General features: G+C 42.7%; 1 protein-coding gene across 1 annotated transcript in view; it reads left to right on the top strand.

Annotated features, from left to right (window-relative positions):
* COL3A1 (collagen type III alpha 1 chain) overlaps positions 1–16135 on the top strand; it is a 38517-nt gene extending 22382 nt beyond the window's left edge. Inside the window, exons 23-51 of the mRNA XM_059168631.1 lie at positions 280–333; positions 502–600; positions 991–1044; positions 1162–1215; positions 1535–1588; positions 2116–2169; positions 2493–2537; positions 3105–3203; positions 3287–3394; positions 3644–3697; positions 5142–5195; positions 5280–5333; positions 6025–6078; positions 6672–6779; positions 7219–7272; positions 7560–7613; positions 7799–7960; positions 8078–8185; positions 9145–9252; positions 9920–9973; positions 10055–10162; positions 10604–10657; positions 11011–11118; positions 11406–11459; positions 11554–11661; positions 12471–12768; positions 13811–13998; positions 14401–14643; positions 15691–16135. Coding sequence (XP_059024614.1) covers positions 280–333; positions 502–600; positions 991–1044; positions 1162–1215; positions 1535–1588; positions 2116–2169; positions 2493–2537; positions 3105–3203; positions 3287–3394; positions 3644–3697; positions 5142–5195; positions 5280–5333; positions 6025–6078; positions 6672–6779; positions 7219–7272; positions 7560–7613; positions 7799–7960; positions 8078–8185; positions 9145–9252; positions 9920–9973; positions 10055–10162; positions 10604–10657; positions 11011–11118; positions 11406–11459; positions 11554–11661; positions 12471–12768; positions 13811–13998; positions 14401–14643; positions 15691–15837 — 2793 coding nt within the window. The 3' untranslated portion in view covers positions 15838–16135. The remainder of the gene's footprint in view (positions 1–279; positions 334–501; positions 601–990; positions 1045–1161; positions 1216–1534; positions 1589–2115; positions 2170–2492; positions 2538–3104; positions 3204–3286; positions 3395–3643; positions 3698–5141; positions 5196–5279; positions 5334–6024; positions 6079–6671; positions 6780–7218; positions 7273–7559; positions 7614–7798; positions 7961–8077; positions 8186–9144; positions 9253–9919; positions 9974–10054; positions 10163–10603; positions 10658–11010; positions 11119–11405; positions 11460–11553; positions 11662–12470; positions 12769–13810; positions 13999–14400; positions 14644–15690) is intronic.
* The last annotated feature ends 5744 nt before the right edge of the window (positions 16136–21879 follow it).

Here is a 21879-nt window from a genome sequence, read left to right as displayed (position 1 = left end):
TTCTTGCTTGACACTGCCGTTTAGTAGGAAGAACGGCAAATAAAGGAGGATCAAAGACTCCTTAGAACAGACTGTACTTTTACAGCCTCCAGACAAAACAAGCACTCTTAAGATAACTGAAGGTTCGAACTGATTGAAGGAAAACAGAACACTTGACTGAGATATAGACAGGAGAATGTGTGCGAATAAAAGTCTACATAGAAAATCTCAAAATTTCACATAGATACATATAATTTTCAATTATCCTTTTTAAATGCCTGACTAACTTCTTCATTTCAGGGTATGCCCGGAAGCCCAGGAGGACCAGGTAGCGACGGAAAACCAGGGCCTCCCGTATGTACACGTTTAACATCTCATTTGATAAGCCCCGTGAATAATGGAATCACACTTCGGCCTACATGGATGTATATTGTAGAGTCTTGATACACATATTTTGATATTTTGATGAAATCTTTTTAAAACCTCTGTTCATGTAATTTTTTTATTTTTTTTTTTCATTAGGGAAGTCAAGGAGAAAGTGGTCGACCAGGTCCTCCAGGCCCATCTGGTCCCCGAGGTCAACCTGGTGTCATGGGTTTCCCTGGTCCTAAAGGAAATGATGTGAGTCCCTTCCTTTATTTAATCAATAAGTATTTGACAGAAGGCGTTTCCTTGCCCTGTGGGAGTTCAGAGATGCCAAAACCTGATCTCTGCTTCAAAGCATGGTATATATATGAAAGTCAAAATACCATGTGAGACAGGGAGTTGTTTTTTGTTGTTTTCTTTTCTTTTTCATTTTTTTCTTTTCTTTTCTTTTCTTTTTTTTTTTGAGTTTTGAGTTTTGAGTTCTGGGGCAAAAGTAGAGAAATTTATGGCAATCTAGTTCTAGAAAGGAGTTTTGGGTTGTGGACGCATACATGTTCATATGGAAGGGGCAGATCAAAACTATTAGGGAATAGGACACTGAATGATTTCCTTTTGAAAATTAGTAAATACTGGCTACTTCTTTAGGGTGCACCTGGCAAGAATGGAGAACGAGGTGGCCCTGGAGGTCCTGGCCCTCAGGTATGCAGCTTTCATTCCCTTTTCCAGCTTTCTCTAGATGCATTTGTTTCCATCCTATGGCTTCTGTTTATGATCTCCATTATCTTTGCTTCTCTGACTGCTTTTTTTTGTCTTTAGGGTCCTGCTGGAAAGAATGGTGAAACTGGACCTCAGGGTCCCCCAGGACCTACTGTAAGTTCGCTCACATAACTTGGAGATGGAAGTGAGTGGGGGTGGGGCAGAAGAAAGACTTTGGGAATCTTATCGCCACCAACACTATGTCATCACAGTTCACCACAGTGGTTTTGAAGCTTGGTTACCTCGTTAGCTAAATGTTGACCAACTAGAAATGAGGATGTCTCCCTCGCATCAGTTCTGTAGGCCAGACTGTGCCCTTCCTCACACCGTTAAGTTTCAGTTAAGCAATGAGTCTGTTGAAAAGAAAACTGTGTGGACTAAATATGAAAGGATATTTTATAATAGAACATCTCATTATATTTTTCTACATTAGGGGCCAGCCGGTGACAAAGGAGATGCAGGACCCCCAGGTCCACAAGGATTACAAGTAAGAACTTATTTTCATATCCCTGGGTTTCCACTTCTACCAGATAATTCAATACTTCTTCTCAAGAGCTGTCTTTGTTGAGCTAACTGACAGTTCAAATTTTGGATGACACTACTAAATTATAATTAATCTTAAGCTTAACATTTGTGGTCTGTCTTCCTCCTTGAAATAAAATAAGTGCATTAGTCAATTTTTAATTAATAAATTAAAATTAATTTAATTAATTATTTTAATTAATAAAATTTTTTATGCTTATACTTATTTTTGTAATAATTTAAATCCACATAGTTAAATCAATCTTACCATACTCATTCATTCATTTTCATGTACAGTGGTAGAAAAACTAGAGGGAGAGAAATATTAAGTCTGGAAGATATGGTTGTCCCTTCTCTGTCACTGGATTTTGAGAGCCACAAATTTTGTAGCTTTGAAAAGACCATTAAAACCAGTTTGAATACCTTGCAGAAACATACACTGAGAAGATGTTCTGTAAGCAGTGTTTGAAGCGCAAATATGATTCTTTGTAGGGTTTGCCTGGAACCAGTGGACCTCCAGGAGAAAATGGAAAACCCGGCGAACCAGTAAGTGGCGTGCCCTTCTTTAAAAAGAGCTCAGAAACCGAAAGAATAAATCGTGATCATTTATCAGTTATTAGCTTTTGCATTTCCTCGTGCCATCGTTTCTGAGTTGTAACGTACAGTTTTAAATATTCAACAAAGAAAAATTATTCAATCATAGGTATCACACGGAAAGTTTCTATTTTACCATGAAATGAAAGAAAGCGTACATAGCTCGAGATTTAACAAATTGTACAAAATGCAAGCCAGTCACATGTGCTATCTTGCTTATGTTCCTACAACATGCATTCTGACGGAGGCCTAATCAGATAATGCCGATCTTCTAGGGTCCAAAGGGTGAATCCGGTTCACCTGGAACTCCAGGAGGCAAGGTAAGTATTTTCACCTATTTTCTAATTTCTTCAGCATTTTATAGAGCAACTGAATAGTGATTCACTTTTGGTATATCAAAGCAAAATGGTCTTTCTTTAGAAGCTCAACAGTGCAACTATTTGGCGAGTACACAGGGTAACTCAAGATATTTGCAGATTAGATTTGCTCCATCTGAAAAATCACATTTTCTGACATGAATAAATACTACGGAGGCAGCTATGGGCCTGAAATTGAAAAAGTCAAATCTTTCCAGGACATTGACTCTGCACAGGAAAACTGTGTTGGTAGAAATCTTAAAAAAAAAAAAAAAAGCCCCATGAATAAAACAATAAGAGTGTCTGAGGTAGCTCATCAGACCGGACATGGAGGTTCCCTCCGTCACTCTGTGTCTCCGTTTCCATCTCTCACTCCATTCATCAAATGTCTTTTATAACTACCAGCACTTCCCAGTTGTTCAAAAATATAAGTTCCCCAGTGGTCTACATCCAAATAATACAATTTAGGGTGCTTTTGTTTGCTGTTAGTCTTGGGTTGGCTAACAGAGCTCTTCTGCATTCCTACCCCAGGGTGATTCGGGAGCCCCGGGTGAACGAGGACCTCCAGGAGCCGTGGGGCCCGCGGGACCGAGAGGTGGAACTGGCCCCCCTGGTCCCGAAGGAGGAAAGGTGACTCTGCCCGATCTGTTCTAGACTTTACAAAATGCACTCCATTTCCTTCCGGTGGTTCACCATGTGTCCTTTGATTTCAGGGTGCTGCCGGTCCCCCTGGGCCAGCTGGACCTGCCGGGACTCCTGGTCTACAAGGGATGCCTGGAGAAAGAGGAGGTCCTGGGGGCCCCGGACCAAAGGGTGACAAGGTAGGCACGTCCGTGCTATTAACTCTAGCATAGAACAGACTTCCTGGGTTAAAGGCGAGAAGCACTGCTGCAAAGCAACCTGTTTTCAGAATTAATGTTGCCATTTTCTAGGAAGGGAAACTTGAGGTGTGTTGCTAGAGTGAGAAACACTCACCGGCCATCACAACACGTCCTCAGGGTCACTCCTCTTCCTGGCCGAGTGTCCCTGTGGCTGCTTCTAACCTGATGACTCCGGCTTTTATCTGACAGGGCGAACCGGGCAGCGCGGGGGCTGACGGAGCTCCAGGGAAAGACGGTCCCAGGGTGAGTTTCCCCGCGGGGCACAAATAGGACTTCCCTGAGTGTGACGCAGAAGACTTCCCTGTCGCGACTTCTGCTGGTCCTAAAAACTCATCACCATCACTTAGGCCATGGTTTGCCTTTTCTGACCATTAAGAAGACTGCAGTGACGCGGTGTTTAAAATTCCTAGTTTATATGTGTTATTACCTGATGTTGGTTCAACACTGACGTGAGAATAGAAAAAACCTCAAAAGTATAATTAAAGTCACAAACTGAAGTCATCATAAATCCAAGTCACTAAAATCCAAGATAATCAACACTGTTCAGAAAGACAGTTTTTTTATTTTATACACATGGTAATTCGGCAATACAGTCATACCACGGAATCCTACTTAGTGGTAAGTAAGTGCAACATTAGTGACAAGGAAATCATGCAACAACTTACACAAACCTCAAGGACACAGGCTGAGTGAAACAGAGTCCATCTCAAAAGGGTGTGAACAGCGGGATTCCGTCCATGCAACACTTGCGAGCTAACAGAGCTGGTGATTGCCAGGAGTTAGGAAGAGGGGAGAGAAAGATGCATGTGACTGAAAGAGGGCATGAGAGGGAGTCTCACGGCAGCCGTGCATTCGAGCATCATTGTCATACCACACCACTCTTCCTAGCGGGGCCTAGAGCTTGTCCTCACACACACCAGCACGAGTGAGTGTGAGACCTGAATCAGCTCTCTGCATGGTCCCCAGGCGTTTCTCGGTTTGATATTGTACGAAGTTGTGTACGATGTTAACATTGAAGGATGCTGGGAGACAGGTGCATAGCATTCTCCGGGATCTTCTTTTGCAACGTCTTCGGAATCTGTAACTATTTCAGAGTTAACCATTAAAAACAAACATCTTCCAGATATGACCACAGCCAAGAAGCAAGACAGTTAAGTCATTACACACGTGTCACACTTACCATTGTCACCTTCAAGAAACTCATAGGAATTTCACTTTTGACAGATCAGATGGGTAGGCCATCAGCCAATTTAAAAAATCCACCTAATGCCTCACATACATTGGTAAAACTCATATTTGAAAATGTCAATTTGGAAATTTTAATATGTGCATTTATATTCTGAGTAGTTAAACATTTTGGATTATCAAGCAATTGAATAAGGCAATACATTTCGGTTCTTAAAAAGCTATTCCTGTAAGATCTCACACCACATCACTTACCTTCTGCAATGGAAAGAAAAAGGAATCAGTCAAGTTCCACTGAGTCTTACCATCCTTTAGAGGCGTCTCCATAGACTCCCCGAAGCCGTAGGCCTGGCGACATTTACACACCAAAGGAAGCACCATTTGAACCACCATAGAAGTCATAGTATCTAGTTTATTAGGTGACTGCTATGTCAATATATTCTCATTAATAAAGTTAATAATTTTATCTTTAAAATCAAACATGTATTTCTATTTTCTTTAGGGTCCTACAGGTCCCATTGGTCCCCCTGGCCCAGCCGGTCAGCCTGGAGATAAGGTAACACTTCATACTACTTAGAAACCCAAAGAAAATGTCCCCGGCTTTTGGGATACAGGGCAAAGTTTTTTCCTCTTTTTTCAGGGTGAAGGTGGTGCCCCTGGACTTCCGGGTATAGCCGGTCCCCGTGGTGGCCCTGTGAGTGTTGACGACTCTCCATGTACTTTATAGCCCCACCCAGGCAGCAGGGACCCCTGCTTCCTTCCTTAGCGATTCTGCCCCGTGTCTCAAGGGCAGGATGACAGTTTCAGGAATTGTGTGACAAGCAAAAGAAGGTTCAAGTTCTGAAATTCAAAATTCACAGCAGACAGTTTTAAATCAAGCCATCTATCCTAAATAATTCTGGAAAAAATTTTTAAAATGCACAAATAATATACATTTGTAAATAATATTTCTTAAACTGCAGGATCTCGCCTGAGGCACCTTCTAGATCTAAATAGAATTCTCTCCCTTCAGGATTTGCAACTCAGGACAGATACATAGTAAATGGTCCTAATTAATTAATTGGTTGATTTCTCAAGTAACCCTAAGTATATTTTTAAATACTCACATTTTTTAGAAGTCATATGATTGCGTGTGTTAAACCCTTCAAAATTCTCAGGTTATTTTTGTTGTAAATAATATCACAATCAGAGGCAGGAGGAATGGAAGGTTCTGGAGTGTCCACTCCTGGTTTCGTTGAGAAGTGGAAAAGTTCCCCAGTCGCGCCATCTTGGTCAGCTTCGCGTACTTCGTGCTTAAAGGAAGGAGACGAGATGTCCAGGGGGCGATGTTGTTGTCCTGTGTGAAGGCGTCTTCGCGGTGACCAATGACAGTGTTTTCCCTCCAGGGTGAGAGAGGCGAGCATGGACCTCCAGGCCCCGCCGGCTTCCCCGGTGCTCCTGTGAGTATGAACACGCAGCCCAGAACCCTCTCTGTCTGAGAAACTCATGTTTGAGTCTGGCTTCTAGTCAGGCCTCAGCTTCTCCTTCCCCGTAGGAGATTTTACCCCCCCCCCCATGCGTGTGTGTGTGTGTGTGTGTGTGTGTGTGTGTGATTGTTTACTTCACTCCTACCCTTTAAAAAACACTTGACGTGCCTTTATGCCCCATTAATGAGGCTCACATGATACCCGAGGTTTTAAGACACTGACAGTGTTGAAAGCTATTCCACTGGAAGATGATACTCACTAAAATTTGCTCTGGGCCTTACCTTTCTCCGGCGAATTTGCTAGCGTTCCTTTCCAAAGCACAGTCCTCAGAGAGCTTTTCTCCCCTAGGACGAATAACATCCATTTGAACGTTTCCTGGATAGTTTTCTTCTATCCTGGAAGCATCTCTGTTGGTTTTGGTTTGGCCCGTGTTCAGAGAACGTTCCTTTACAAGTTTGTTTCAACCACTTGGCACCTGGAGAATTGTGTTTCTGAAGGAAGAGCGGGATAGGCCGGGGGGACCGGGAAGGCCGTCCGCTCACGGTGGCTGTCCTTTCTGAATGCAGGGACAGAACGGCGAGCCCGGTGCCAAGGGAGAAAGAGGTGCTCCTGGCGAGAAGGGGGAAGGCGGGCCCCCTGGCCTCGCGGGGCCTCCGGGCGGTGCCGGGCCTGCGGTGAGTGTCCTCTCTCGCTCGGTTTCCAAGGGGAAAGTGTCAGTGTATCCACGTCCAAGACTCCGTCCTGGGAGAGCTTGTCAAGGCGATGAGTATCGTCCTCCCAGGGGTACACGTCTGGCTTTGATGCCCCCACAGTCTGGATAGGACCCCAGTCCAGGTGCTCTGACCACTTCCCAGAGTCACCGCTCTGCGGACTTTTGTCTGTTCATGGGTAGGTCCGTTGTAGCACCCCCCCCGCCCCCCAGTTTTATTAGCTCTAACTGACATGTAGCAGTGCACAGGCTTCAAGCGCGCCGCAGAATGACGGGATGTACGGCTGCGCTACGAAAGGACTCACAAGAAGTAGAGCTACGTGGTTTGCGAAGGCTGAAGGCTGCTTTCAGATTTTGATTTTGGTGAAATTCTGATGAACCATTTCTGTCTCCACTCCATATAGGGTCCCCCTGGCCCCCCCGGCGTCAAGGGTGAACGTGGGAGTCCTGGGGGTCCTGTAAGTATCGATTCTCCTTACTGGTGTCTCTAAACTGTGATTCGAAAGCATTAGTTCATGCCAATCTGTACAAAAACGACTTTGAATGCACTAGATCCCAGAAGAGTATAAAAACTATAATCCCTTAATCATATGTCCTGTGTGATTCTGAAAGGAAAACCAGCGGACCATAAGCGCTCCCAGGGTGGAGGGCAGATCCCATTCCTTACCCTCTATTCTTGTTTTTAGTACTTAATTATTCATTCTGCCTCAGATTTGAAATTCAAAACCATATCACCCCTTCACAGGGCGCTGCTGGCTTCCCTGGCGGTCGTGGTCCTCCTGGTCCTCCTGGTAATAATGTAAGTATTTTTAAAAAATAATTTTTCTTTATTCCATAAAGAATATTCATATATGCATGAGAGGAGAAACCTACCCATTGCCACTTTACTTTGTCGTGAATTCCATCTTAACTGCAGGTAAAAGCGGGAAGAAATATTCACCTTTTCATTATAAAACACACCAATTTCAAAAAATCTCTTTGCAGGGTAACCCAGGGCCCCCTGGCTCCAGTGGTGCTCCAGGCAAGGACGGCCCCCCCGGCCCCCCTGGCAGCAATGGTGCTCCCGGTAGCCCTGGGGTGTCTGGACCTAAAGGTGACGCTGGCCAGCCTGGAGAGAAGGGATCACCTGGCCCCCAGGGCCCTCCGGTGAGTGGCTGTGCTGCTCTGTGGGTTGACAAGACCATTTTATTTTGAATTATGAATTCAACATAGGAAAACAGAGTCACAGAGAGAAGAACTAAGGCTGTCTTTTTTGTTCAACAGGGAGCTCCAGGCCCTCTGGGACTTGCCGGGATTACCGGAGCGAGGGGTCTCGCAGGACCCCCGGGCATGCCGGGCCCTAGGGGAAGCCCAGGCCCACAGGGCATCAAGGTGAGTGCGGCCGTCTTTTCCCTGGACTGCTTCCTCTGGTAGCCTTTGCAGATCACTTAACCGTAGCAAGCACGTCACCAACAAATTTTCCTGTAAAAGATGCAAATTCTTGATATGTTCAGATATTCAGGAAGCATGCATTTTATTTAAGGCTGCAGAACACAGAAGCAATGCCCATCATAGGGCAGCCTTGAACATTAACCCTAAGAAACTGATGTCACAGAAAATGACTTGCCACCCTAAATACCTCTACTACGAGATGTGTGAACACCCTTTACTTGGTTGACTTTCAGTTTTACAGAGGGAACTAGTCAGTTTATAGACGCATGGAAGTCTTTCATTAATACCAATTTTGCATCAACTCAATTTGTTGAGTTGTTTCTAATTTTCTTTCCCTAATATTACTGTAACATACTATCATGTTATAGTCAGTGTCTTAAATATTCACTTAGCAAATGAGGTAATTAAATTCTGTATTATATTGTAATGAAATGAAGATATAACACTAAAGTATATTCAATTTTTATGAACATATCTAATAAATATATATATGTTTAAACGGAGACAGATGTTGAATATAACCTTCTGATGGTCACTGTAAAACCTATAATTTCCGTATGGCTAATCATTATTTTTTTTCTCAAAACGGCCACGTCTCATTTATATATCTTATATTAGAATGTATTCTAAATAATATAATCATTGTCATTATTCAGCTCTCTGGCCAGAGTCACCTGGAAAGTAGGAAAATACAAGGAACTTACTCCTCTTCAATGACAGGGATAGCTTTAGGAACAAATGCAATAGAGTCTTTAATAAAACAAAGCTTTTCTTAAAAAAAAATAAGGAAATCTCATAACATATTGATTGCTAAGATATAATAAGTTTAAAAAATAATTTGAAGTTAACAAAGGGTAAAATAAGTTGAAATAAAATGTCTTTTATTTCTTTGTGCACAGGGTGAAAGTGGGAAACCAGGACCTGCTGGCCACAATGGAGAGCGTGGTCCTCCTGGCCCCCAGGGTCTTCCTGGTCTGGCCGGCACAGCTGGTGAACCTGGAAGAGATGTAAGCGCTCGTTCTCGGGAAATACCCAACTATCCTTACAGTGTCTGGTAATTTATTTAAGCAAGGGTCACATTGTGTCTTAATGTCTAAGAGTGTAAATATTGCCACACGCCGAAGTTCTCCTCCTATCTTTAATAAGATATCTCTTCTATTACAATTTAGAATAATCATCAATGTTCATGTTCATTAATATTTGCCCAACGAATGGTCATTAATGGAAAAGACTGTAAAAGCTAAATAAAGACACAAGTTGGGGATGCGGAAGGCCCCAGTTTATAGCATTCCTCGGCATGAAAATGTGCTACATGTTATCAGTGATTAAGTCTTTTCTTAAACCGTAGATTTCCATTATCAGCTTAAATTACTATTTCTTACACTCTTACTTGTTATCTCTTTCCTAAGGATTTTTTTACACTTTTTTTTCCTAACCACTTCTCCCTCTCTCTCACCTGTGAAATTTTAGTGCCACAGGTGTACTGCTTACCTACTGAAGTATGACCCTTTGAAGGGCCACAGCCACTGTAATAGCTAAGATTGTTTAGTCCCAAGAACCAATTTTTATCCTCTTTAGGATTCTTGCTGCCACTGAGAATACATGGCTTAGATCAGATTTGAATGGTTCGCAAGAGTTTGATTTCTTTTCTCCTTCCTGTTTTTTTTTAATCAGGGAAACCCAGGATCAGATGGTCTTCCAGGCCGAGACGGGGCTCCCGGCGGCAAGGTATAACGAACATCATACAGTGGGTTTGGGTGCGGAACAGTAGCTGCTGATCCTATGTAGCCTCTGTGAATTTGTCCTCAGGGTGATCGTGGAGAAAATGGCTCTCCCGGTGCCCCTGGTGCTCCTGGCCATCCAGGCCCCCCTGGTCCCGTCGGTCCAGCTGGAAAGAGTGGGGACAGAGGAGAAACGGTGAGTTTTTCATTGCTTACTGATTTTCCTCAATCAAGGGATTAGTTGGCGGAAGAGAAGATGTGCCATCTGCCAACCTATGACCTACTATCATTTCTTTTAGTTTTTATGCTACTCATTCCTTAGGCGACTGTGGTAAGAAAGGTGTCTGCGAAGCTTCTGGCAGGAGTTAATGGAGAATCATTACTAAATCTGAGGCAGCATTAATCAGCCCAAGTGCACATTCAGTGGTGGACGCAGGCTGAATTAGCAAGACTTTCCCAGCTTTCCTGTCAGGCCCCTCGGAAAGACAAGCAGAGAAAGCACTTGGAAGGAGAAAGTGGCACTAACTTTCAAAAATAGTGTGCATGCTATTATTCTATCACAGTGAGATTAACCTTTAAATAAAACAAAGCTTTATCAATACATAAATAATCCCCTGCCTGTCTGTTTCTGTTTCAGGGCCCTGCTGGTCCTTCTGGTGCTCCAGGCCCTGCTGGTTCCCGAGGTCCTCCAGTGAGTTATTTTTTATCTACAGTCTAAGAAGCGCTCTACCTCCTGGCACGTTCAGGAAAGGGGATGGCAGCACACCCCACCATGGAACAGAATTTCAACTTTGCATTGATGACACAGAAAGCAGTTTAGGATCTAGAAGGTCCTGGGGGCGAAGGACCTACGTAGCAATTACTGGGGTTTCATCAATGATCAGTCAAAAGTCAAAATTACAAGAAGGCTCTTTAGTGTTCCCACGGACGTGGGATTTCTAGCTAATGGAACGTCATCAACTAGATTTAATGGCTATAAGTTCTGTTTTGTTTCACCAATATGTACGTGTGTTTGTGAACTTAATTTGAACTGTGTCTGTAAAGGGTCCCCAAGGTCCACGTGGCGACAAAGGTGAAACCGGTGAACGTGGCTCGACCGGCATCAAGGGACACCGAGGATTTCCTGGTAGTCCGGGCGCCCCGGGTTCCCCAGTAAGTGCACCCGCCTTGTCAGATAAGCCCCTTCAGTGCGTGGTGAGCGAGGGAAATCTGAGAGACCCAAAGGAGAAAAATGCTCACCTTTGAAAGTTTGTGCTGGAAGAGTTGAGAAATGGCTGTGAGGGCTTGGTCGGAACAGCAGTTGGCCTGAGCGGTCGGGGGACGAAGGAAGAGCACAGTCACAGTCCGTGGCGGTCCCCGTGCTCCTGACCGGGCCGTGAGTGTGCTGTCCCTCGCTCTTTCAGAAGTCTTCATTCGTGTTTACCCTCTTTCCCTTTCAGGGTCCCGCCGGGCACCAAGGTGCTATCGGTAGCCCAGGACCCGCAGGCCCCAGAGTAAGTGGCATAGAAAGATTTTGGAAGATCCATGTTTTTCAAATATTCTAGCTGGAAGATATTCTAGCGTTGTGACATCACGATGACTTTTTAGGGACCCGTTGGACCCAGTGGCCCCCCTGGCAAAGATGGCACGAGTGGGCATCCGGGCCCCATCGGACCACCAGGGCCGCGAGGTAACAGAGGAGAACGAGGATCCGAGGTGAGACCGCGCTCAGACTGCGCCTTTATGTGCCAGAGACACTTTGTAAGATTTGGAAACTGGATAGTGAGTCAGACGCAATACAAGCACCTGACCTAACTTACAGAATGAACAATGACTTTTAGACACTGTCTACCCATTCTCCATCACACTATAACAACAAGAGAAAAAAAGGGCACCTTTTTTACAGTTTGATCAGAGAGTAGTCACTGTCAGAATGAAGACAAAAGCCCAATTAACCAAATGAACTCTGCTGGAGATCACCCAGTTATGCTCACCGTAGTGACTGGTGACCTGTAGTACGTCTTCTCAAATGGCTTTCGTGATTTCTGTTTTGCTCCTTATACCATCATTCCCAATACCGCCCATCCCATATCTTTGGCATAAACAGAATAAAAACCGTTAACCCCACAAGACACACATTTGGTAACTGAAACACAGATAAGTCATCGGCCCAAAGACACAGAGTTAATGGCGAATCTGGGAGCCGAATCCAGGTTCCTGATCATATTCCCTCTGGTGTGTCAGAGTTAGCCATACTTACATCATTCATTCTGAAGGAAACATGATAAGAGTGAAGTTTGTGCTCTAACTCCACTGCTGCACACCCGGGGGAGAACAGTAACTTTCATGGTAGCACCTTTATTACCGTTGGTTATCATATGATCACAAAACAACTCGAGTAAACCTTTCTTAAAATGATTATGAGAATGTATTAGTTGTTTCTGATGCATCGTCTTGGCCCAGCAACATATGCCTTCGGCAAAGAGCAAGCACACCTCCATGATGCCTGTTCTTACCCATCCTAGGGCTCCCCAGGCCACCCTGGACAACCGGGCCCACCTGGACCTCCTGGTGCCCCTGGCCCATGCTGCGGTGGTGGGGCTGCTGCCCTGGGTGTTGCTGGAGGAGGTGAAAAAGCTGGTGGTTTTGCCCCGTATTACGGAGATGAACCAATGGACTTCAAAATCAACACTGAGGAGATCATGACGTCACTCAAATCAGTCAATGGACAACTAGAAAGCCTCATTAGTCCTGACGGATCTCGTAAACACCCTGCTCGGAACTGCCGAGACCTGAAGTTCTGCCACCCCGAGCTCCAGAGTGGTACGTGCGGGAGTCCTCCATGCTCATGGCAACAAGAGCTCGGAGAAAGCTGCTTAGATGAGAACTTGGGGAAGAGAAAGCTTCACTGTAAACAGATCTTTGATAGCAGAAATAGTACTTAAAGAATGTTGGTTGAGTTGATACCAGTTGATATTTTCAGGAAGTATACACAGTTCCATCCTTAAGATGGAACATAAATAACCCAAATATTCTAAATGTGGGAACATTTCAAGACAGTCTTGAAGAAACTGTAATATAAGTCACGGTTTGGGAGGTTTCTGCATATCATTCCAAAGTTGTCTGAGTGATAAAGCAACTTAGATCACCACGTTTTCAGGATAAAATTTATACAACTTGGTACAGACGTAATTTGCAATTTAACTTTTGCAATCTTTATTTAATGAGATTAATTTTTGTGATAAATATAATTAGCTTTTTCATATTAAGAAACAGTTAAAAGAAAAATCCAAGACTTACATAACATTATGTCAAACATTATAATACTGTAAGATTTTGCATATATTGGGTTAATTCTTTCTGAAAAACAAAAACTATTTCAGGTTTTCAAATACCTTGACATGGAACATTGCCTTTGTTAGAAGTCATTTCTGAAAATTACTTAAGATAGAGAACAGCATCATTCACAGGGACTTGGGGTTAAACCCACTGGCATAAACCTAGATTAGGCAAAAAGCTTACATTATTTAGAAAAGCCATGTTAAATAGATAATCATCTTAAAAAGAGGGAGAGATTTCAATAAACACAATACAACAGTCAAAATGTCTTGGCTTAGTAGATCATTATTGTTCCATACAAGAAGCTATATTTTACTTCAATGCTTTTAAATTATTGTACCTCTTTTTAATCTCCACAACTTCAATAAAAGTTTCTGTATTATACTATACTATAAAATACAAATAGATTAGCAAGCAACATCACGAGTGCTGTACCAGATAAACAAACAAAATCATTCTGGTCCAAACTTCACTACCGGATTTTGTAACCAATTCCCATCTTTCTTTTTTGTGACTGAATATTCAGGAGAATATTGGGTTGATCCAAACCAAGGTTGCAAGCTGGATGCCATTAAAGTATTCTGCAATATGGAAACTGGGGAAACATGCATAAATGCCAGTCCTCGGAATGTTCCACGGAAGAACTGGTGGACAGATTCTGGTGCTGAGAAGAAACATGTTTGGTTTGGAGAATCCATGGAAGGTGGTTTTCAGGTAATAAAGGAGACACCTTTTTTTCATTAAGTCATTCCTACTCACCTAACTTTTTTAGTTTTTCCCAACTTTTCATCACAAAGCTAAATTAGCAAATAAATAGGAGAACACAATGGCTTTGTATATCCAGGTGACTATCTCTATAACTTTCATAATTTCTCTCCCAAAGCTAAGTGAGGTGGAATGATCCACTGCATGCAACCACCTTTCTTAGAATTCTTAACACCTGTTTTACTCTAGTGCATGTTACACATGCAATAAGAACATATTCATATATGAAATACTCATACACAAAATATATGACTAACCTGTGTTATAATGACCATACTGTACTGCGTGAATCCCTTAGGACATATGGGTACAACTAACGTGTTTGATCGATTGTGTTTTTCCCCATCACAGTTCAGCTATGGCAATCCTGACCTTCCGGAAGACGTCCTTGATGTCCAGCTGGCGTTCCTCCGGCTTCTCTCCAGCCGGGCCTCCCAGAACATTACCTATCACTGCAGGAACAGCATTGCGTACATGGATCAGGCCAGCGGCAATGTAAAGAAAGCCTTGAGGCTGATGGGGTCAAATGAAGGTGAATTCAAGGCCGAAGGAAACAGCAAATTCACATACACAGTTCTGGAGGATGGTTGCACTGTAAGTAGTGACATTTTTAAAGGCGTGGATCCCAGCGATCTCAGCATTTCTAGTTTAATCATGCTATTTTGAAAAGAAGAAAAAGAATAATGGCGGAGAACAAATGATTACATGTGGTGTGAGCGACATGGGGTCTGCTGGTTCAGGGCGGGGTATTAAACACCACACACATGATTACATGTGGTGTGAGTGACATGGGATCTGCTGGTTCAGGGCGGGGTATTAAACACCACACACACACACACACACACACACACACACACACTTTTCATCTTAACCTCCGGGTAAAACAAGTTGAAAGGAAATCAGTAGAAATTTAAATTCATAATATAAACTTTATCAGATAATCTGGGTGGTTCCTATACATTCAGCATGCTAGCTATTATATGGACTCAATCTAAAATCTCTGCTTTCTTTTTAATTTTATAGGTTAGCTTTGAATCTATTCTTTGTTACTATCATTTATAAGCAAAGGGAGAATTCCCTTCTAACAGTAACAAATTCCATGATGAGAGACTTACTCACTTTTTAGTAAACCAACTGTATCTAGTAGCAGAAACCAGACAGAACCAGGCCTCCTAAAATTGGGGGGCCGTTGGCAGTCTCTACTGGTTGTACCTTAAAGCTCTGTAAGGCTTTTGGTTAATGATATGGTTTATTAGACTGCCTGGGGGGCTCAGTCAGTTAAGCATCCATCTCTCGATTTCTGCTCAGGACATGATCTCAGGGTTGTGAAATCAAGCCCCAGGTGGGGATCCGAACGGGGGGTAGAGTCTGCATGAGATGCTCTCTCTCCCTCTCCCACTGCCCCTACCTCCTCACATGCACACACTTTCTCTCTCAATCTCTAAAAATGCCCAGTATAGTTTATTATCTGGGATGATTATATTTTTAAAATGGAAAACGTCTCACATTCATGGAAGGTAACATGACAAGTTGGAAATGCCCTTAGGGCACACTATTTTCTTAAACTTGGTCAGTCAGAGGAAGTGTCTAAGTAATTGTAACATCATGATAGCTCACATTTTTTTTCCCTCTTTTTCACAGAAACACACTGGGGAATGGGGCAAAACGGTCTTCGAATACCGAACACGCAAGGCTGTGAGGCTACCTATTGTCGATATCGCTCCCTATGACATTGGTGGTCCAGATCAAGAATTTGGTGTGGACATTGGCCCTGTTTGCTTTTTATAAACCAAACTCTCTCTGAAACCCAAGCAAAAAATTTCACACTCCGTATGTGTTCCTCTCGTCCTAACCTTGTCAACCAGTACAAGTGACCAACTCAATTCCAGTTATTTATTTCCAAAGGTTTTGGAAAAAGTATAATTTGGCAAAAAGGATACTTTTGTTTTGTTTTGTTTTGTTCTGGGTTTTTTTGCTGTTACACCAAATACAGTCCAAATGCCTTTTGTTCTATTTTTTTACCAATTCCAATTTCAAAATGTCTCAATGGTGCTATAATAAATAAACTTCAACACTCTTACAATAACACTGTGTTATATTCTTTGAATCCTAGCCCATGTGCAGAGCAATGACTAGGCTTGCCATCAAAAGATAACCATTCCTTCTGAAATAGTCAATATGAAATTAGAAAAGCCCTCCCTGTTTCAACTACCTCAACCTGGTCAGAAATACAGATGAATTCTAGAAGACCTGGAAGATAAAAAAAAAATTATATAAATTAACAATAATTTCCTAAAATATTGGTAAAAGTATAGTACAAGGATTTAAAGAGACATTTTTAAATCTACAGTTATTTTAATCTTGGAAATTAACTGCTCTTAAAGGTGCTTTTCTCTTTTCTTGTCATTGCTGAAATGATCAAGATTACCGATATTTGGGAAGGCTTTAAAGACACATGTTATGGTGCTAATGTACTTTCACTTTAAAAACTCTAGGTCAGAATTGTTGCCTTGCATTCAAAACATAAATGCACACCATCTGTATGTGTCTCCTGTCAAAAACATTTATTGGCGTGTCACTTCAGGGGACTGTCTCCCTTGATCCTGTAAAAGTCAACAACAACAAAAGACAAATAGTGGGGCGCTTTTGTCACAGTAACACAGAGAAAGTGTTGAAATTTAACTTTGTAAGCTTGTATGTGGTTGTTGATCTTTTTTTTCCTACAGACACCCATAATAAAATGTCATAATAAAAACTTTCTGGTTTTTGTCACTGTTCATGGATATAAGAAATGCATGTGTACACTCAAGAACTCTGGTGATCTTGGAAAAAACATAATGAATTCCAACTCTGTAGTTAGGAATGCCATGACCTCAAGAATATGGGGTTGTAAGTTGTGTTCAGAGGAGAGATGGTGCTCAGTGGGGAATCTGGAGGATTTTTAGGTCATATCCGGTGAAACTACCGGGGTATATTGAAAACTTAGGGCATGCCCTTTGAGTCCATCGCCAGAAACAGGAGCATAGTCCATTCAGTTGCCGCGGAACAGGGAGGACTCAGGAGGAGGATGCGGGTGATTTACCGGCGAAACGAGAACGGCCGCCAGCTGGGGCTCGTCTACCCCCGCGACACACTTCTCCTTGCCCTCTCGGCCCTCTTCCACCTTCAAATTCTTATTCTTTTACTTGCTATAAGTATGGTCTTGCACATTTGACTTCATATTGGAAGTCTTCTTCCTTTCTATGGTTTATAACAATAATGCTCCTTTCAGAAATAAAAACTCCACCAGTCACAGGTCACATCAGGAACCCACTTACCCTCCATGCTGGAGGAAACCAATTCAACAGCTTCTTGTGCAGCTTTCTAGAAACACACACACACACAGATACACACACACACACACACACACACACACACACACAGATATGGAAGGAGAGAGACAGAGAGAGGCAGTAAGAAAGCCAATTTTCATTATGCATTAAAATTAAATTACTTGGAGTTTTAAATTTAGGCATCTTCAAAGCCAGAAATATTTGGCCAAGTCTCCTCACAGCAGCTCACTCTGACATTGGCTCTCCTGCCTCTCTCTTTCTCATGTATAAGGACCCTTATAATTACTTGGGTGCACCTGGACAATTTAGGATGACCTCACCTTCTCGAGGTCAGTTGATGAGCAACCTTAATTCTGCCAGCAACCTATGCCTGAAACAGCATCCTTGTCCAGCATTGTGATGTCTCACTGGCTGCTCTTGGGGTGTGATTTTGAACATGGTTCCGAGTGTAAGCGCCCTCTTCATATCTGTTTATTTATTTTATTTTATTTTCACATCTGGGTTCTATAGCTTTCTCTGAATTTCCCTGAACTTTAGACAAAATATATAAATTACATTTCTACTTAAAATAGCCCATGTTGATTTCGGTTGTCTGTAACAGTGAACCCTGACTAGGCCAGCACCTGATAAGAGCAGTGATGGCAATGAGCAGAAATTCAGGAAAATGGGAAAACTCTGGGATCAAATATTTATACTGGTCAGGGGTAAATACAGGAAAATCCAGTCTGCATGCAGAGATGCGAATTCATCAGTCTGTGCAGGTCGGGCTCACCTCTGTGACCACCTGGAATGACCTGCACTGGGAAGCTAGGGCTGAGGAGGACGAGTGGCCGCTGCGACACAACAGGATATTTAAATCTCACGAGAGATTGCAAGACAGCATGTGGGTGTGTCTGCTTTACTGCTGATGCACGGGAAGAGAATGCCAAGTTCATATCCATACCTTCTTGGCTCGAGATGCAAAAGGAAAGCTGTGGCCTTTCCCTGACTATGTTAAAATAAATATATTAACATGAAAAAACATATTTTAGAACTCATCTTTTTGCACACTTTTGGGATAACCAAGGGGAAAATATAATTCTTAATTTTGCAGATCAGCAAACTTCAACATAAATCTAAATGGGTTTTCAAATTCTTTTTTTGATTGGTACAAAACTAGAAAATAATACGACCCAGAAGATTGTATGGGGGGTTTGAAAGAATTCTCTTCAAATATTCCTCTTTCACATTAAATTACTCTAGTCATTTAAAATAAGACCCCTTATTTCCTGCCTGATAAAATGTCTGCCTTTCTTGAAATGCAAGATGCCTGCAAGAAAAGACTAATTCTCCTCATACTTCACTCCCACCACTGCTTATTGCCTCCAGATTTATAATTAGTGTCAGATCCCAGAATGCACATTGTGTAACAGTTAAAAAGTCAATCTCAGGAGGAGGCTTACATCACAGTCACTTGGGTCAAAGATCACGGTCGCTTCCACCCAGGAGGCTAATAGTGGAAGTGACGGAAAGCCGTTGGGTTCTAGGTATATGTTGATTATAGAGGACACAGAATTACTAATAACTTGTACGGTGGTCTCAGAGAAAGGGGGATGCCAAGCCTAACTCCGAAGCTTTCAGCCTGAGCAACTGGGAGAAGAGAGTAGTCAATAGCTGAGATGGAGGAGACTGTCAAGGTCAAAGATTTGAGGGGCTCAGGACCTCAGGCTGGGCAGGTTACCCTGGAGATGCCTCTAAGTCACCTAGGTAGACTTGCTGGCTGGTGGTCAGACCAATCTAGAGGTCAGGGGAGAGGTCCCGGTTAGAGAATCACACTTACGAGTTTCCACATATGCATGGCTTCTGCATCCATGGAAGCAGATGTGATCCTCAAATAATGGAGCGCAGAAAGAGATACAGCGAAGGACTGAGCGCGGGGGTGGTCCAATGTCTACAGGCTGGAGGAATGGAGGGAAGCAGCAAAGAAGACAGAGACGTCATGAGAAGAAACCAGGAAAGTGCAGCGACCTAGAAGCAAGTAGAAAAAAGGTTTGTGGTCTCAACGTTAAAATCATGGTGTATTAGGAGGATAAGTTAGCTTAGAGTTGATCTAGTCACAGACTTTAAACAGGGAGCTCAAGTGAGGTTTTATCAATTCCCCAGGTCCAGTAGGCTCCACACCGGGACGTGACGCAATCATCCCACGCATGTTGCCGCTGTAAGGCCATGTTATCCCTTTATTATGTCTTCTTTGTCGGGAGATTGAATACAACTCCCTTTACCTCCAAGCCAACGTTTGACAAAAAATTATTTCACTTCCTTGTTTTAAATAAAATATATTTTATAAGTCTTGAGGATGAAATTTATACAGACATTACAACATATTTGGAAAATGCAGACAAGGAGGAAAATTGGGACGCCTGGGTGGCTCAGTGGGTTAAGCAGCTGCCTTCGGCTCAGGTCATGATCCCAGCGTCCTGGGATCGAGTCCCACTTCGGGCTCCTTGCTGGGCTGGGAGCCTGCTTCTCCCTCTGCCTCTGCCTGCCATTCTGTCTGCCTGTGCTCTCTCTCTCTCTGATAAATTTAAAAAAATCTTTAAAAAAAAAAAAGGAGGGAAATTGATTCACCTTGTCCCATATCAGTGGATACTTCCTTATTCTATGTATATTCTAACATAATTGGGACAATACTGCAGAAGCAGTTTTGTATGTATTTTATTCCATTTCATGGGATACTACATTATTTAATTTTTTTTTAATTTTGGTAATAATTAGGAAAACCACAGAAGAAGCTATTTTTTTTTTTTAAAGTAATGGCTACAAAGTTAGAAATCACAGCAAAAAATCCTCACTTTTATCTAGTTTATATCAAAATTTTACTTGTCTGGGTTCTCTCTTAGAGAAATGCGCTTATTTTTAAAAGTGAGTCATAAGCTGTGAAAAATATTTTCCTTTCAGACATAATTCTCCATTGAGTCATAGCTCACTAAGTGAGCTTGACAGAGCATCGGTGAAACTTTCTACATGACAGTGCACAGATGAAAGCTCTCACCAGATCTCTGGGCTCCCCAGCCTGCCACACTACAGTTTTCACAGTTCTTATAAAAGAATCACTTGTTGAGCTCATGCCACAAAGGGGAAAAAAAAAATCATCTACGGCCAATATTTTTTAAACAAATTCTTCTCTGATGATAATTTTGTTCCTCTTTTTTCCTTTTCATGTCTTTAAACATTGTCCAAAAACACATTTCCTTTTGAAGCTCCTTAGTGGTTTGCTAAAGTACACAGAATCACTTGACATCTTCTAATCATATCTGATACGACTCTTACCAACAGAAGTCAAGGTACCCTTTGTGATCCATAAAATTTATAAATGGGAATTACTACATTTCCCTCTGTTTCGTGATGATGTGAAAGTGAGGATATGCTTGTTGCAATGCTGAAAATGAAATGTTTCATAACTAAACAGGTGGGAGGGAAAAAAGATTTAAGCTCTTGGATTGGGTTTTCCGGAAACAGACAGCAAGGTAGCACCCCTGAGCAGAACGTTCATCAAGGAGTCATCTCAAGTCCAGAAAGACAAGCTTGGGCGGAAGGAGATGCTGACCCGGATGGGCAGTGAGGACTCAGACCATCCATAAGTTCCAGGACCGAGACGGCCTTTCTGAGTTGTTAGAGTTCCCAGTAACGGGGACAGTCACTGACTGGGCCTCCTTGACTCAAACAGTCACTGACTGGGCCAGAACCTGGAAGGGGTGGGAGGTGTCTTCAGTAAGGCAGTCTTGGTGACTAAAAGCAATTCTCAGCGAGGGGAATGGCTGTGGATCCCCAACAATGGGCAGTCCCGAGGGCAGTAGTGCTTTGGCTTTGGAGAGAAAGTACCAGTGGAACAACCTACTGTCTACTCTCAGCTCCTGCTCTGTGCTCAGTGCTCTGCTAAAGGTTATGGGGGATAGCATATGTAATTGCTCCTCCTTAGAAATGTGTCATCTGTCTAGAATTAATAAGTTGAACCTATTTGAAATAGTACAAATACATCAAGGTGGTTAGCAATTAAGTGCCAAATTGTGCGGGACCCACCAAGGAGACATGGACACTATCAGAAGAAAGAATGGTCAGTGACAATGATATTGTCCCGACAGTCTTTCAGAAGGTAAAACTTGAGTTGTGGAGGAAGAAGGGAATGATTGGGGCAAATGGTGAAGAAAAGGAAAGCCATTGCCGACTAAAAAACGAAAGAAGAGTAATAAAGCAGGAATGATTATTCTGTTCTCGTGGAAGAGTGAAGAACCCAGGCTACTTAATGCATTCAGTTCAATTCAGCAACGTCACTGAGCAATTCCAAATGCAAGGCCCGGAACCAAGTGCACAAGATTCAAGGGGAGTGAGACACCATGCCGTTTAGACAACAACACATCACGGCTCAGCGTGTACCTCGGACTAGAAAGACATGAGGTACCAGAGAGGCACAAGGAGGGAGCAATCGTGGTCCCTCAAAGGGCTGTTCGCAGAGGGTGGC

This window comes from Mustela lutreola, chromosome 3 (genome assembly GCF_030435805.1).
Source record: "Mustela lutreola isolate mMusLut2 chromosome 3, mMusLut2.pri, whole genome shotgun sequence".
Taxonomy (NCBI): domain Eukaryota; kingdom Metazoa; phylum Chordata; class Mammalia; order Carnivora; family Mustelidae; genus Mustela; species Mustela lutreola.
The sequence above is the reverse complement of the archived record's forward strand: the minus strand, read 5'-3'. Positions and strand labels throughout refer to the sequence as shown.